Consider the following 15,483-nt stretch of genomic DNA (forward strand, 5'->3'; position numbering starts at 1 on the left):
CCATTGTGTACACTCAGTGTGTGTGTATATATATATATTTTATGCTATTTGATCCTATATTATCTTCTACTATACACCTCTATTGTGTACACTCAGTGTGTGTGTGTATATATATATATATATATATATATTTTATGCTATTTGATCCTATATTATCTTCTACTATACACCTCCATTGTGTACACTCAGTGTGTGTGTATATATATATATATATATATATATATATATATAAATATATATTTTATGCTATTTGATCCTATATTATCTTCTACTATACACCTCCATTGTGTACACTGTCCAATGTTGACTAGTAAACACATTCCTAGTATGTTGTAAAACTACATGGTGACTAAACAGATCTTGTATCTTGCTTATTTTCCCCTCTTAGGAAAGCGGACACGGGATGCGAATTTCTTTGACACCGTCCAGGCGTTGGAGGACCGGCGTGCCGTGGTGAAAGAGTTGATGCACGGGGATCAGATGGTGCTGTTCACCAAGGTCCAGGAAACGGAGGACAAGATGCTCACCAGATGGAGCACCAGGATGAAGTGTCGGTGCAGGATGAGCGACAAACCACTTTTCAGAATGGGTTTCTGGAAGTGCTTTCCCAGCTAGTGAAAGCCAACAGGTCTTCCTCCCTATAGTTGCCACTGTTAACAATGTCTGCTGCTGAGCCTATCCCTACACCTGGGACAGTTCATTTTGTATTGTTTTTATTACTGTTATTATATAGTCTTGATACAACTGACACTTTATTTTATATTGATAATGTTAATTTACATGTACAACTTCTATTTTATTTACATTAAAAATGTGAACTTCTATTTACTGTTATGTCTTGAGAGTGCAATAAAGAGAACCTACATGGCGATTAAACAGATCCTGTATCTTGCTTATTTCTCCTGACACTTTATCTTTAGTGACCTGTGTAGCATCCTATACATCACATGTAAGTGATTATTCTGATACCATCATGTTTCATCGGTTATAAACTGGCGAAGCTTTATTTGTCATTTATTTATCATCATCATTTATCATTTTATCATTTATTATATCATCATCATTTATCATCATTTATTTACACAAATATGATAATTTATATCATTTTAAATATGATTTGACCTAAAACTAAATGTTTTTATGATTATCCTCTGAGGAGGACATGGGGATTTGCAAACTTTTAATTCCCCCCCCATTTTACACAACACAAAATGGAGTCCACTATGGGCCGAAACTAACATGTAGGTTTCCATAGTGTTTATGGCAGACGGATGCAGTGGGTCTCAGGAAGATATATAATAAATAATAAAGGTGGGTTTGCTGCTGAGCCTATTTACTGTGCATACAACACACCTGGCACAGTTTATTGTTATTATATTGCCACACTGTACACTATTGTAATGTTGCCTGTCTTGACTGGAAAATAAAAGAGAGAAACAAAAGCACTGTACAAAAGATCAGCTTTATTGTCAAAATGTTTACAATGTACAATTTACACGCTGTTCAGATGCCTCATAAGGGCTGTGCGCGTGTCTTGCCCCCCAGCCTCGGCAATGGCTGGCCCATCAAGCTGGGTTGCCGGTAAGGCAGTCCATTCGTCCCTGTACTCATCATTACTTTCACAAAGGTTATGTAATATGCAACATGCTGCCACCTGGATTTTGATCTTGTCCATCTTGCACTGTACTAATGGCGCATTTCCACCACACGGTCGGCCTCGGCCTCGCTCGGTACTGCTAGGCCGCGTTGGGCCTTGTTAGGGCCGGCTCACTTCATGCTGCGCTTCCATTACAGTTTAGGAACTGGGGTAGTTACTATAGTAACGCAGTGTAGGCGGAGCCGTGACGTCATCTTCAATGAGAACCCCAGAAAAACAACACAGCCGTTAGCTGTTAGCACTCAGAGCTCACAGCTCCTCATATATGTTCAGAAACTAGACAAAAGTTAAACAAGTACACACCACAGACTGCCTGTGTCATGGCGAGTACAGTCGCTGCTTTATTTATGTCTGTATAGGCCGTTGTTGTGAGTGTGGACGGTCGGAGCATATATTGAGTTAGCTTAGCCAATCTCCATCTAGAAAACACGCATTTTAAAAGGTTTTTCACCTGCCGTCTGTCTGCAAACTTGCCAAAGCATTAATTCATGGTTTTTACTAACCGGTATCAGTATGTTGTTACTTCGGCATCATTTTGAAACGTGTATTACAATTAAATCACGGTCAAATATGTTCATCTTGTTGTAGTTGTAGCCTCCTTGCCAGCGATTCTCTCTCTAGTTTAGCATACTCAGCCCGACTCAGCCCTGTTTGTTGGCCCCGATAGAACCACGATTTTGTCGGGCCAGAAAAGAGGTGAAAAAGTACCCCCGGGCCGGAACTAGGCCTAGTGGAAGTGCAACCAAAAACGGGCCTGGCACGACACGGCACGCTTAAACCGCGCTCCGCGCCATGGTGGAAATGCTCCATAAGTGCCCTGGGGTAAAAACCCGCCGGGGCACTGAGTGCCGGAACTAAGTACTGCAAAGTACTTGGTGTGAACGCGCCTAATGAGTACTTTCCCTTTTGATACTTGAAGTACATTTAGATGATAATACTTCTGTACTATATTATTCTGTAATGGGACATTGTGCAGAATGAGCACTTTTTATACTTTAAGTACATTCTGATGCTAATCCTTTTGTACTTTTACATAAGAAGAATGTTGAAATCACGACTTTTACTTGTAGTGGATTATTTTAAGACCATAGTATTTGTACTTTCTCTTAAGTAAAGGATCTCGATACTTCTTTCAACACTGCAAAGGACCCCTTATGTGTTTAATGTGCATGTCCCACTGAAATAACCTGAACTTGACTCTACTCTTTAACAATACATTTGCACGTTCTGTATTTCTCAATTGTTTTGGCAGCGAAATGTCAGGAAATCATCTCAAAATGCTGTTTTGTTTTCTTAACATTCTAGCCCATTTTACTCTACTTGCTGTGAAATGGAAACTGTCAAGATTAGTGTATATCTACTACTATTTTATGAACTCTTATGTTTGTGACTGGGAGACAAACAGCACATCCTGAAAACAATAAACCAAAAAACAAATAAACTAAATATTCTCTTACATTTCCCACCTCCTTATTGTTACCCCACATTGCGATTTATACATACCAGACACAACTGAGCAAGTGTTGAACATTGGACAATACCAGCACAGTAGGTAAACGTTTGTTTGTAGCCTTTATTTAACCAGGTAAAATCCCATTGAGATCAAACGATCTCTTTTTCAAGGGAGACCTGCAGCAAGTTGGTTACACATGAAAACATAAATACAACAGAAAACAAAAAGGACATCATACAACATAATTACAGGGGTACAATTTACAAACCTATCAACATTGACAGGTACCAAGATTATCAAATTGCATTGCATCTAGCCATGCTTTAATATGTTGCAGGGGAACCAAGATGCTCAGTTTCAGTTCTTTTTGCAGAGTGTTCCAAGCTAGAGGAGCTCGCATAAAAGTGAAATGAATATAATTGTTTCTAGTAGAGTCACCTTTTTAACATGGAAGTTGTAATGGGCTTACTTGAAAGTATTGAACAACAAAACAATATATTTAAAAAAAATGTTTTTAAATGTGGTTATTTTTTAAATAAAAACACATTTGTAAATGTAATTTAACACAAAAGTAGTGACCCTGGGCGTAGGCTTACAGCATCATAACCAAAGCATGTCACATGAAGAACCGGTTTGTAATTGAAGTTACAAGCAAACATTGCAAGGAAAAGGGCAGACAGGAAAATGAAACCTAAGTGTAGTTTTGATTTCCCATAAGCCCAACTTGATTTTCTGGTTGCACCTGCAGTGTTAGTTGAGTACCGCACACCAAGCTCGTAGAAACAGCCTGTGCACTTTGTACTACACTTATCTGCGACAGATGCAGGAATTGTCATTCAGTTTCCTGTTTTCTATTACCTTAGGCTACAATAAGTCATCATCATGAACTCTCTAAACCAATAGTATGAGGAGAAGGTGTGTCCCTGCATCGACCTCATCAACTCTCTTCGCTCTCTGGGTGTAGAGGAGGACTTGGCTCTGCCTGCTATCGCCGTCATTGGAGACCAAAGCTCGGGGAAGAGCTCTGTGCTGGAGGCACTGTCAGGGGTAGCTCTACCAAGAGGAAGTGGTAAGTTAAATAAATAAAAACACTTTGCTTCTGACTTAATAGCTAGAAATAACTCATCCCACAACACATACATTAACATTAGCGGTGGGTCAATTAAATGATTCATTGAAAACAAAAGCATTGTGATAACAATTATTAGACATTAAAGGTCCCCTATTATACTGTTTGTCATCAATATATTATAGGTCTCAGATATATACAAAACATGTCTCTGAAGTGTTTGGCTCGAAATACCAAACAGATCATGCATTGTAGCATCCCATAAACCCCTCTGTTTCAGCCCTGTTTCAAAAGTGTTGATTCTCATCTTTTATTTTAGATGAAAATAAGGAGCCACTCCCCACGCCCCCTCTGCGAGATATTTGGTTAAAAAGAACACAATGGTGCTCTAGGAGGAGATTCAGGTGATAAGGTGGGTGGGTGTTACCTTGGTTGGTTATTGGCTAATGGTTACACAAGCCAAAAAAATCGTTATGACATCATAAAGTGGCCAACATTTTCAGACAGGTTTTTATATTACATTACATTACATTATATAAATGGTGTGAATCTTTTTTCCTGAAACCTTCAGAATCTCTTTACACAGAGGGGACACATGTTTATGCATAAAATACATGAAAAAGTGGAATTTGCATAATAGGTGACCTTTAACTATTTACCCATCGATGAGGCCTAACTATCCACCAAATACAAAATGACACAATTAAATAAACAAAGAGTCTAACAAATAACCAAATACCATCCTCACTCTCCTCACACAACCTCTAAATCATTCTCTCTCACTATTACTACATTATATCTCAATCGCAAATTGTTATTTGCAGGGAACTTAATGATACTAATAATATACAAGTTATACCAGCTGAAAGGGAGAAAGTGTGGAGTTGAATCTAAACCTTTGAATCTTGAGTTCCCTTTTATTCAAAGAGTTCCTTTTGACAAGATTAAATTATTAGAGATCCAACTATTTATTTGAAAGGATTTCTACTGTGGGCTTCTTTTATAATTTCCCCGAGAACTCCTGGATTTAACTTGTTCTTCCCTGTCTCTGTATTCACTTTACGTTAATTCAGGCATTGTGACAAGATGTCCTCTCGAACTGAAGATGAAGAGAAGGAAAGAAGGAGAGGGTGGTACGGGAAGATAAGCTACCAGGACTTTGAAGAAGAGCTAAAAGACCTTGCAGGTGTGGAGAAGAAGATTAGAGAAGGTACAGTATACACTGTTTTACTATCAATGTCACTATCCAAGCCAAGTATTGATGAAGATTGAAGGCAGTTTTATTTTCAGTAATAATCACATCCATCCTTAGATATGATTATACATCGTGTCTTCTCTCTTCAGCTCAGAATAAAATAGCCGGGCCCGGGTCTGAGATCAGTCATGAACTCATCAGTCTGGAGATCGCCTCTCCTGATGTTCCCGACCTGACGCTCATTGACCTGCCCGGCATCACCAGGGTGGCTGTGAACGGACAAAAGGAAACATTGAAAATCAGGTATGCTGGAGTCTAGCATACCTGGGATGTATGGTATGGTCTAGCAGCTAGTCCCTACTCGAGTCCCTACTCAAGTCTCTACTCTATGTCCTGTGCCGTTGGGGGTCCCGCCGACTACTGTTCTGCCGGGGGTCCTGCCAACCCCATGTCCTGTTCCGTTGGGGGTCCCGCCGACTACTGTTCTGCCGGGGGTCCTGCCAACCCCATGTCCTGTCCCGTTGGGGGTTCCGCCGACTACTGTTCTGCCGGGGGTCCTGCCAACCCCATGTCCTGTGCTGTTGGGGGTCCCGCCGACACCTGCTCTGCCGGGTTTCCTGCCAACACCATATCCTGTCCTGTTGGGGGTCCCGCCGACATGTGCTACGCCGAGGGTCCTGCCGACACCAGCCCTTGTTTCATCGGGAACACCTGTCCCGGCAACACCGGTGATTATCCCGCTGACACCTGTTCCGCCGGAGGTCCCGCCAAAATCTTGTCCTGTCCTGTTTGGGGTCCCGTCAACACCAGCCCATGTTCCGTCCAGGGTCCCGTCTACGCCTGACCCACCAGGGGTTCCACCAGCTCCTGCTCTCAATCCCAGTGCTCTGGCGATCCAGCTGACACTGGAGGGGTCCCATCGCGGCCTACGCCGTCTTCCTGTCCGTCCTCCGGAGCTGTCCCGGCGCTGCCTTCCTGCCCGTCCTCCGGAGCTGTCCTGTCGCCGCCTTCTTGCCCGTCCTTGTGCCCGGCCCCCTGAGTTCCCCAGCCGCTGCCCTCGAGCCCGGCCCCCTGACTTCTCCAGCCGCGGCCTTCGCCCTCGAGCCCGGCCCCCTGACTTTCCCAGCCGCTGCCTTCTCCCTCGAGTCCGCCCCCCTAATTTACCCCGACGAGGCCTTCACCCCTGTCTTCGACCCCCTGAGTTTCCCTGCCGCGGACTTCACTGCTCTGTTGCTATTCCCCCGGGCCGTCCTCACGAGTCCCCCTTCTTGGCCTCTACCTTGCCCCCGGGCCGTCCGCCTGAGTCCCCCTTCTCGGCCTCTGCTTTGCCCCCGGGCCGTCCGCCCGAGTCCCCCTTCTCGGCCTCTGCTTTGCCCCCGGGCCGTCCGCCCGAGTCCCCCTTCTCGGCCTCTGCTTTGCCCCCGGGCCGTCCGCCCGAGTCCCCCTTCTCGGCCTCTGCTTTGCCCCGGGATGTCCGTCCGAGCCTGCTTCACTTACCCTGACATATCTGAGACCTATAACATATTGATGAAAAACAGTATAATAGGGACCTTTAATAACTAGCCTTCTTTTATATCTAAACTTGTCATATTTCAGAGAGTGACAGCATTTACACAGGATGCCATCAGTCTCGCAACAGGGGAGGAACTAACATTTGGAGGCAGGCCAAACATCTTTTCCATTCTCAGGAAAGAGTTTGCTGCATGGAAAGTTGTCATAGAGGACTCTGGGGTAACATGTAAGTGCCTTATCAAGTTGGTCAGTATTACACTTGTAATGTTCCCATACTCCATATTGTAGACCTTTTAATAATTGAAAGTTAAGATTTCTTTTACTTTTATAATATTTTCAAAATATATATAGTTCTATATTTGCTCCTTTTTTACAACGTACTTCCTCTGACTACGTTTATGTATGCAGAATTATACACCAAAGCAAATTCCTTGTGTAAACCTGCATGGCAATAAACCTGTTCCTGATTCTACAAAGCTGTTAATTAATATATATCAAGTAAATCATTAAGCAAGATAATAAAACATTGCCATCTCCTTCTCACTTTATGAAGAGACTTATAAAGTGTAATTATGTCTTTCTTTCACATATTCATCTGTATTGCAGTCCACAGGAACATTGAGAAGGAGGTGAATCAGTATGAACAAAAGTACCGTGGAAGAGAGTTGCCGGGCTTCATCAACTACAAGACGTTTGAGGACATGGTCAAAGAGCAGATCAAACGGCTGGAAGAGCCTGCTGTACTGAAACTCAAGGGAGTAACAGGCATGTGTTATGATACTACAATTATTGCAGACCATCTGAAAATGTGAGACCTTTGAGTTATTTTAAATTGATCTTGTATTGTCTGGATTTAAAAAAATTAATCTGAAATTGTGAAGAAGGAGCTGTTAGAGTTGGCGCAGAGCAGCCTCGTTGGACTTCCCAACCTCATCAGAACAGCCCAGGTATCAAATAAATTGCAACATTTGCTACTGTACTGTATTGTTGAATATTAACTGACAAATGTGTATGTCCTTCAGATGAAGATCGAAGCCATCACAAAGGAGAAGGAGGCTGCTGCAGAGTCCATGCTGAGGACTCAGTTTAAGATGGAGATGATTGTTTACACCCAGGACAGCACATACAGCAAGAAGTTAGGCAAGAGGAAGAGGGAAGAAGAACAGCCTGCTGCGCCAACCTTTGGTGCACAAACGAGTACTGCTGCGTCACCCTTTGGTGCACAAACGAGTACTGTTGTGCCATCCTTTGGTTCACAAACGAATACGTTCGGCATCAGTACTGTGTACAGCAGTAACAGTGGGGCCACCCTTAAAGAGATGCTCAAACACCTTAAATCCTATTACCAAGTAAGTGATATCCAGTGTTGAGAAGTACTCAGATCCTTTACTTAAGTAAGTAAGTAAAAAAGTATTAGCATCAAAATATACTTAAAGTGCAAAAAGTAAAAGTACTCATACTGCAGAATGTCCCATTTCAGAGTAATATAAAGAAGTATTATCAGCTAATTGTACTTCAAGTATCAAAATTAAAAGTTATTATTGCAGGTTCCTTTCGACATTATTATATTTTGTTTACTATATTATCCTGTTTTTATACATGTGAGAGCAATATAGAATTGGTCAATGTGGAGTAATTCAGATATGTGTAATACTGTGTAGATTAGTAGTACAGTACTGCATTATACCATATCAGCATATTATGTGTTTTGATATATGAGTGTATACAAGTGTTAAAATACATGTATTGGAGTAAAAAGCTCAATATTTGCCTCTGAAATGTGGCAGCGTAGAAGAATAAAGTAGCATTAAGTAGAGTACAAATATCTCTAAATCTAAATGTACTAGTTACTTTTCACCACTGGTGTTATCTACATGCAGTACTTTTTATTGTTCTGCCTCGCAAATGTGATACATCAAAATATTGCACCTACTATATAAAGATGGAAAGAAAAACATCATGCATTTGAATCTGTACCCCCCAATTAAATGCACACTTATTTGTTAAGTGTTTTGAAGGTGGCTTTTAAACATCGTGTTATATCTACTTGTTTCTTCTCCAAACTAAAGATTGCTGGCCAGCGTTTGGCTGACCAGATCCCGCTGGTGATCCGCTACCATGTGATGCAGGAGTCTGCCCACCAGCTGCACAGGGAGATGCTGCAGATGCCTCAGGACAAGGAGAAAACCGAGTGCTTGCTTCAAGAGGACTTTTCAATGGAAACAAAGAGAAGACAACTTCAGAATAGCCTCAAGCGCATGTCAGGGGCCCGTGTTCTGTTGAATGACTTTAGCATGAACATATACAACTTCAACACAACCCAAGTAAAGCGCAAACCTTAAAATCAGATTCCTGATGGAAGAAGTTGGTTGGGTTTTCACATTCATCACATTTCTTTTCTTTTGCAGATTTGTGATATTATTAGTCACTTAAGCTAGAAAAGCAAAGTGGCTATTGATAAGTGATCCAATGTAATATTCTTATTCATTATTTGCCTTTTAATTAATTTGGTTGTTCTTCTTCATATTAATACCTACATGTTTACTCTTATGTTCTTGTTGCACTTGTGTGAACTCTTATCTGTACTGTCCTTTGTTTCTCTCTTAATCTGTGGCAGCTTTAACACCTGAATTTCCCTACGGGCACCAATAAAGGTCTATTTTATCATATCTTATTTTCATTCAACTTGCCTATTGCCTGAATGTCATGCCACAGATACAGTAGTCTACATAAGGTCCAAAAATATGAAAATAACTGGCATGTTAGTTCGTTTTAAAAAGGTGCCTTTTTTTCAAAAAATACATTTTGGCTTAATCAAGTTACTGAGAATTGTATTTAGGTTCTTCCGGTCACTTGGTTGAAAAAAATAATACACTTCAGGAAACTGAATGGCAATAACAGTTGGCTATAAGTACGAAATTCTACCAATAAACTCAAATTTAAACAACAACGGGGGTGGGGGGGATTTCTAGACGCTCCGTGAACTGTCAACAGGATGGCGGGGGGAGCCTCGCTGCGGGGAAACTGTGGACCTCAGTCGCCTATCAGCCCAATTTAAATGATGCCGTTTAAAAAAATAAAAATAAAGGGCGGTGCCGGCAGCGAACCGAGCCGATCAGCCCCTGCTGCTGGTACAAGACTGGAAAAGACTTTGCGAAGAAATGAAACTCGGGTAAAGAAACGAAACCTATCCTCTCATTGGACAGGCTACCCGGCAGCTCGCATCCGACACACTCAAATCTCAGCATCCGACCGGCTGCTACTGCAGATTCAACCAAGAACACATCTTCAAATATATACAACAAAAAGCACTTTACTGGCAGGATTGAAGAAGTCATCATTATGAACACTCTGAACCAACAGTATGAGGAGAAGGTGCGTCCCTGCATCGACCTCATCGACTCTCTTCGCTCTCTGGGTGTAGAAAAGGACTTGGCTCTGCCTGCTATCGCCGTCATTGGAGACCAAAGCTCGGGGAAGAGCTCCGTGCTGGAGGCGCTGTCAGGGGTAGCTCTACCAAGAGGAAGTGGTAAGATAAATAAATAAAAATAAAATCTTTCTTTCTTTCTCTCTTTGAAATTATGGATGCTTAGAAGTTGTGGCTTGCCTAACGTCGCACAAGTTATTGGACAAATAAAGTTCATAAGTGTCATTGGGGAAATTAAGAAAAAAAAGAAAAAGTAAACAGTACACAACCATCAGTATCAGTCAAAAACTAAAGCTGCAGTGATTGGTGTTTGTCGATGGAGTAAATGAAACATAAAACTGGAAAGACACATTTCTGTTTTCATATTTTCTTCAATAGGCTACAGTTGGCATGTCTTAATTCTCAACACGGAAATGGAGATTACAAAACCTGTATGGCTGGTTAATCAAACCATGTAAATGAGGGCCCAAAGCCAAATTGTAGGTTACAAAAAGATTGCATCAACAAAATAGAGCTTTACAAAATATAATATAGCTATAATACGTTGCACTTCAGGTCACCTTACATCACACAATATCTGTGTTATTGTTAGAAATCAGCAGAGCAGGACACATCATTCTTTAGTTTAGTTAGACTTCTCTAGCATATGTATTATGCATAGAAGATATTTTGGAGATGTAATATAAATACCAGTTTTATAAAGATGATATCAGTTGTGTTGCCTATTGCTTTTCTCCTAATTTCACCAATCATACTGGACTTCCCTTTTCCCTCTCATTATCATCCTTCTGTCTTCATAAACTCAGGCATTGTGACAAGATGTCCTCTCGAACTGAAGATGAAGAGAAAGAAAGAAGGAGAGGAGTGGTACGGGAAGATAAGCTACCAGGACTTTGAGGAAGAGATAGACGACCCCGTAGATGTGGAGAAAAAGATCAGACAAGGTACGGTATACAGAGCTCTTAAATGTCACTACCAAAAACAGAGTATTGATGGAGCTGCTACTTAAGGTTTCAGTGTTCAGCACCTCCATCCTGTAATCATTCAACATGCTTCCTCTCTCTCCAGCTCAGGATGAAATAGCTGGACTAGGGGTGGGGATCAGTGATGAACTCATCAGTCTGGAGATCGCCTCTCCTGATGTTCCCGACCTGACGCTCATTGACCTGCCCGGCATCACCAGGGTGGCTGTAAAGGGACAGGATGCAAACATTGGAGACAAGGTATGATACTTTAGTGTCAGTCAATCGATCAACATTTATTTGTATAGCCCAATATCACATTAGTCTCAGTAAGCTTTACAGTGTGTACAGCATACGACTCTCAGACATGCAATAGATTCAGTGTGTGTATGGATAAAACATAATAAAATTACAACATAGACAGCCTTAAAGATTAATAAGGATACTGTCAACTTCCAGGACAGGACCAGAGCAACAGGCCCAGCTATGACTCATGATTCAGACATAAACTTTAATCCAGGCAACCTGCCAGGTGAGAGACACAAACAATCTGGGGATGATGCCGTGGATGCTTAATCAGCTTTAAGCCGATTATTCACTATTTGCCAGGCATTAAAATAGTAGAAACATTCCTATAATTGTGAAGGTTAGCTGTTGCCCCGCTTTATCTAATGTATTTAGCTATGGTGTTTACATGAAGTCAACCAGACCTTTGGAAATGTGCTTGTGTCAGCGGGGTGTGGTTAGAGCGCCGGCTGCTGGAGGGATGGGAGCAGCTCAGCCGGACGCCAGACCGATGATCAGAATCAGGTAATACGTCACTAAATAAAAGCCCTCCTTCCGTCATGTTTAACTCAAGTGTGAGCCAGAACGCTCACAGTGGCGTCTGAACAGGGACAACAATGACGGAAGGAGAGTGCTAGTTAGTAGTTGTGCAAAAGAAACACATTTTATTAAAAATGGCCGGGTGGCAGAAACTGAGGTAGTCCACACAAAATATTATAAACAATATAGCCGTCCTCTATTTTTTGAGGCGGCTCCGTATCCGTGGATCCCCCTCTCACGACCCAGCCTACTGCAAGAGACCAGAACCAGGTTACCAGCATGCTTTTATTTAGTGAATTATTACCCGATTCTGATTAGCTGTCTGGCCTCCGGCCGAGCCGCTCCCATCACTCCAGCAGCCGGCGCTCTAACCACACCCCGCCGACACAGTGCCTAATAAATGACAGATAAAAGAATATGAGCTCCACGTTTTAAAAAATAACTTAATGTATAATCTGAATTATTACTTTCAGATAAAGAGCATGATCCAGAAGTTCATCAGAAGACAAGAAACCATCAGCTTGGTGGTTGTCCCCTGCAATGTGGACATAGCAACCACAGAAGCTTTGAAGATGGCCCAGGAAGTGGATCCTGAAGGAGAGAGGACTCTGGGTAAAGAGAACTGATTTTATAAAATCAACTCCTTGGACAAGTTACTTTACTTTTAGATCACTGTCTATTTGTCTCTATGTTTCTCAGGTATCTTGACCAAGCCTGACCTGGTGGACAGAGGCACAGAGGAGAACGTTGTGGAAATTGTCAATAATGAAGTCATCCACTTGAAGAAAGGCTACATGATCGTCAAGTGCCGAGGTCAGAAGGAGATCACAGAGAAAGTGTCTCTTACTGAAGCAATAGAAAGAGAGAAAACCTTCTTCAGTGATCATGCGTTTTTCCAGTAAGTTCATACTTTTTGGGTAATTTTGACAAATGTCTTCATTGTTCACTGTGATTTGTAATATGACATGTACTCAGTAGTCTTTTATTCTTGTTGTAGCTCTCTCTATAATGACGGCCATGCTACTATTCCCAAACTGGCTGAAAAACTCACACTGGAGCTTGTGCATCACATTGAGGTAACTTCTTACTCCAAAATAACTTAAGGTATTTTTGCTTACTTTTTACGTTAAAGTTTATTATGTGTGATGTGTAGAAATCTCTTCCTCGACTGGAAGAGCAAATAGAGGAGAAACTAGCAGAGACTCAGGCACAGCTGGAGAAATATGGCAACGGCCCCCCGTCAGACACAGCCGAAAGAATCTACTACCTCCTTGATGTGAGCTCCCAAACTCTGCATAACATCCACTTGGCTACACAAGACATATACTCACCATCATGTGTGCATTTCAAATAAATACAAATCCCCTGTAAACTGTTTCTGCTGTCATGTGTGTGCTGCAGAAAGTGACTGCATTCACTCATGATGCCATCAACTTGACTACAGGAGAGGAACTCAAGTGTGGAGACAGGTTCAATGTCTTCTCCATGCTCAGAAATGAGTTTGGGAAGTGGAACAACCACCTGCTCCACTCAGGAGAAAAGTGTGAGTGTGTCATTTAGATCTGGTCTACAGTTGAGCAACATCAGGAGTCTGAAATGTCCGTTTGTTTTTTCCAGTTAACAAAAAGATTGAGAAAGAGGTGGAGGAATACGAAGCGACGTATCGTGGAAGAGAACTGCCGGGCTTCATCAACTACAGGACCTTTGAGACCATGGTCAAGGACCAGATCAAACAGCTGGAGGAGCCAGCTGTGAAAAAACTCAAGGATGTAGGAGGTAAATGGTTGCATGAATTACATATTCATCCAGTAGCAGCTTTCACCATTTCCAACAAGTTTCCATTCTTCAAAGCTGCTGTGTCTTCTTGTTTTCCCATTTCCTCCAGATGCTGTTAGGAGGGTTTTCATACAGCTTGCCCAGAGCAGCTTCATTGGATATCCGAACCTGGTCAAAATAGCCAAGGTAGCCATCTTCTATGAACCTCTTAAAACTTGATATGCATCATTTTTGTCCCCTTGCAGACTGACTGGAATCTTATTTTTTCAGGCAAAGATCGAAGCCATCAAGCAAGAAAAAGAGTCCGCTGCTGAATCCATGCTGAGAACTCAGTTCAAGATGGAGCTGATTGTTTACTCTCAGGACAGGACCTACAGCAGCAGTTTGAGTGAGTGCAAGAGAGAGGAAGAGGAGGAGGAAGCTCCAACTTTAAGCCAAAAACATCATAAAGAAAGGAGTTTGGTGTACAGCACGGATAATCATGCTACACTTCAGGAGCTGATGACGCACCTTAAATCTTATTACAAAGTAAGTTTTAATATAGAGATGATTCATGAATAAAAGCACAAATACAGCAGGGTTTAGACCCTGTACCCCGTTTTCTCAAACCTCCCTTTCTTTTTCCTTCTTCAGATTGCCAGCCAGCGTCTGGCTGACCAGATCCCACTGGTGATCCGCTACCAGATGTTGCAGGAGTCTGCCGTTGCTCTGGAGAGGGAGATGCTGCTGATGATCCAGGATAAGGAGAATTTGGAGCTATACCTGAAGGAGGATTGCGACATTGGCATGCAGAGGGCTGGTTTGCAGAGTCGCCTTAAACGCCTCATGAAGGCTCGCACATACTTGGTGGAGTTCTAGAGGGGGTCAAGCTCTCAACTATGAGTCTACTGAACCTCTTTTCAATATAAAATACACTTCCCTTGTTGTTGTAGGATTGATATTCTATTTAAAAAATGTTACCCTGTCCAGTGAAGAATAGACACATTTGCTTTAAATATAAAGTCCGAGCAGGTCAATGTCCTACGTCGATAGGGAGTCTTTTAAATGTAGTGTTGTTGGGGAAATATGTTCCTAGGCCCACACCTTTGACCCAGTTTGCCTGCAACCTTGGCTGCTGTGCTCTCAGGGTTTTGTCTCCCTATTCCTGCCAGTTGGCGTCAGCTGATAGAGGTCTTATAGTGCTTTATCTTGTTATGTACAATGTTGATTATTCTCTCAGAACTAGCTAAATACATGGGTCTGGGGAATAGTTCTTCAGAATTGGTTTGGCAACCGCTGTGTCAACTCGGGACACAGCACATGTCTGGTGACTTCTCTGGCCGAAGCTTCAAATAAACCATCAGCGTTTGCCATCAAAGTTCCTGCTCTCCCTGTGTCTCTCTGAGTCTCGTCTCCATTGCTTCAGAAGTTTCCATCACAAGTGTAATATGTACTCCTATTGCCATTTTTGTTTGTAATATGCATATAACATTTGTTATAATTCAAACATATTTGTTTAAATAAAATAAACAATTTGACTTTAATTGATTGTTTGTGTAATTTGGCTATTCCAACTTGCTTTTCACAGGTGAAACTACTCAATCTTACAAATCTTTTCTACTGTTAAA

General features: G+C 41.9%; 1 protein-coding gene and 1 pseudogene across 1 annotated transcript; both read left to right on the forward strand.

The window, feature by feature from the left end:
• Nucleotides 1–3,878: 3,878 nt before the first annotated feature.
• Nucleotides 3,879–9,560, forward strand: LOC117475336 (annotated as a pseudogene).
• Nucleotides 9,561–10,087: 527 nt separating this feature from the next.
• LOC117475439 (interferon-induced GTP-binding protein Mx-like) lies at nt 10,088–15,236 on the forward strand. The gene is made up of 12 exons (XM_034121637.1): nt 10,088–10,415; nt 11,120–11,257; nt 11,382–11,536; nt 12,574–12,712; nt 12,800–12,998; nt 13,098–13,176; nt 13,254–13,376; nt 13,502–13,643; nt 13,718–13,876; nt 13,986–14,062; nt 14,147–14,404; nt 14,510–15,236. Exons 1-12 carry the CDS (start codon nt 10,229–10,231, stop codon nt 14,732–14,734), a joined length of 1,881 nt encoding a protein of 626 aa, XP_033977528.1. The 5' UTR covers nt 10,088–10,228; the 3' UTR covers nt 14,735–15,236.
• The last annotated feature ends 247 nt before the right edge of the window (nt 15,237–15,483 follow it).

Source organism: Trematomus bernacchii, unplaced genomic scaffold (genome assembly GCF_902827165.1).
Source record: "Trematomus bernacchii unplaced genomic scaffold, fTreBer1.1, whole genome shotgun sequence".
NCBI classification, from domain to species: domain Eukaryota; kingdom Metazoa; phylum Chordata; class Actinopteri; order Perciformes; family Nototheniidae; genus Trematomus; species Trematomus bernacchii.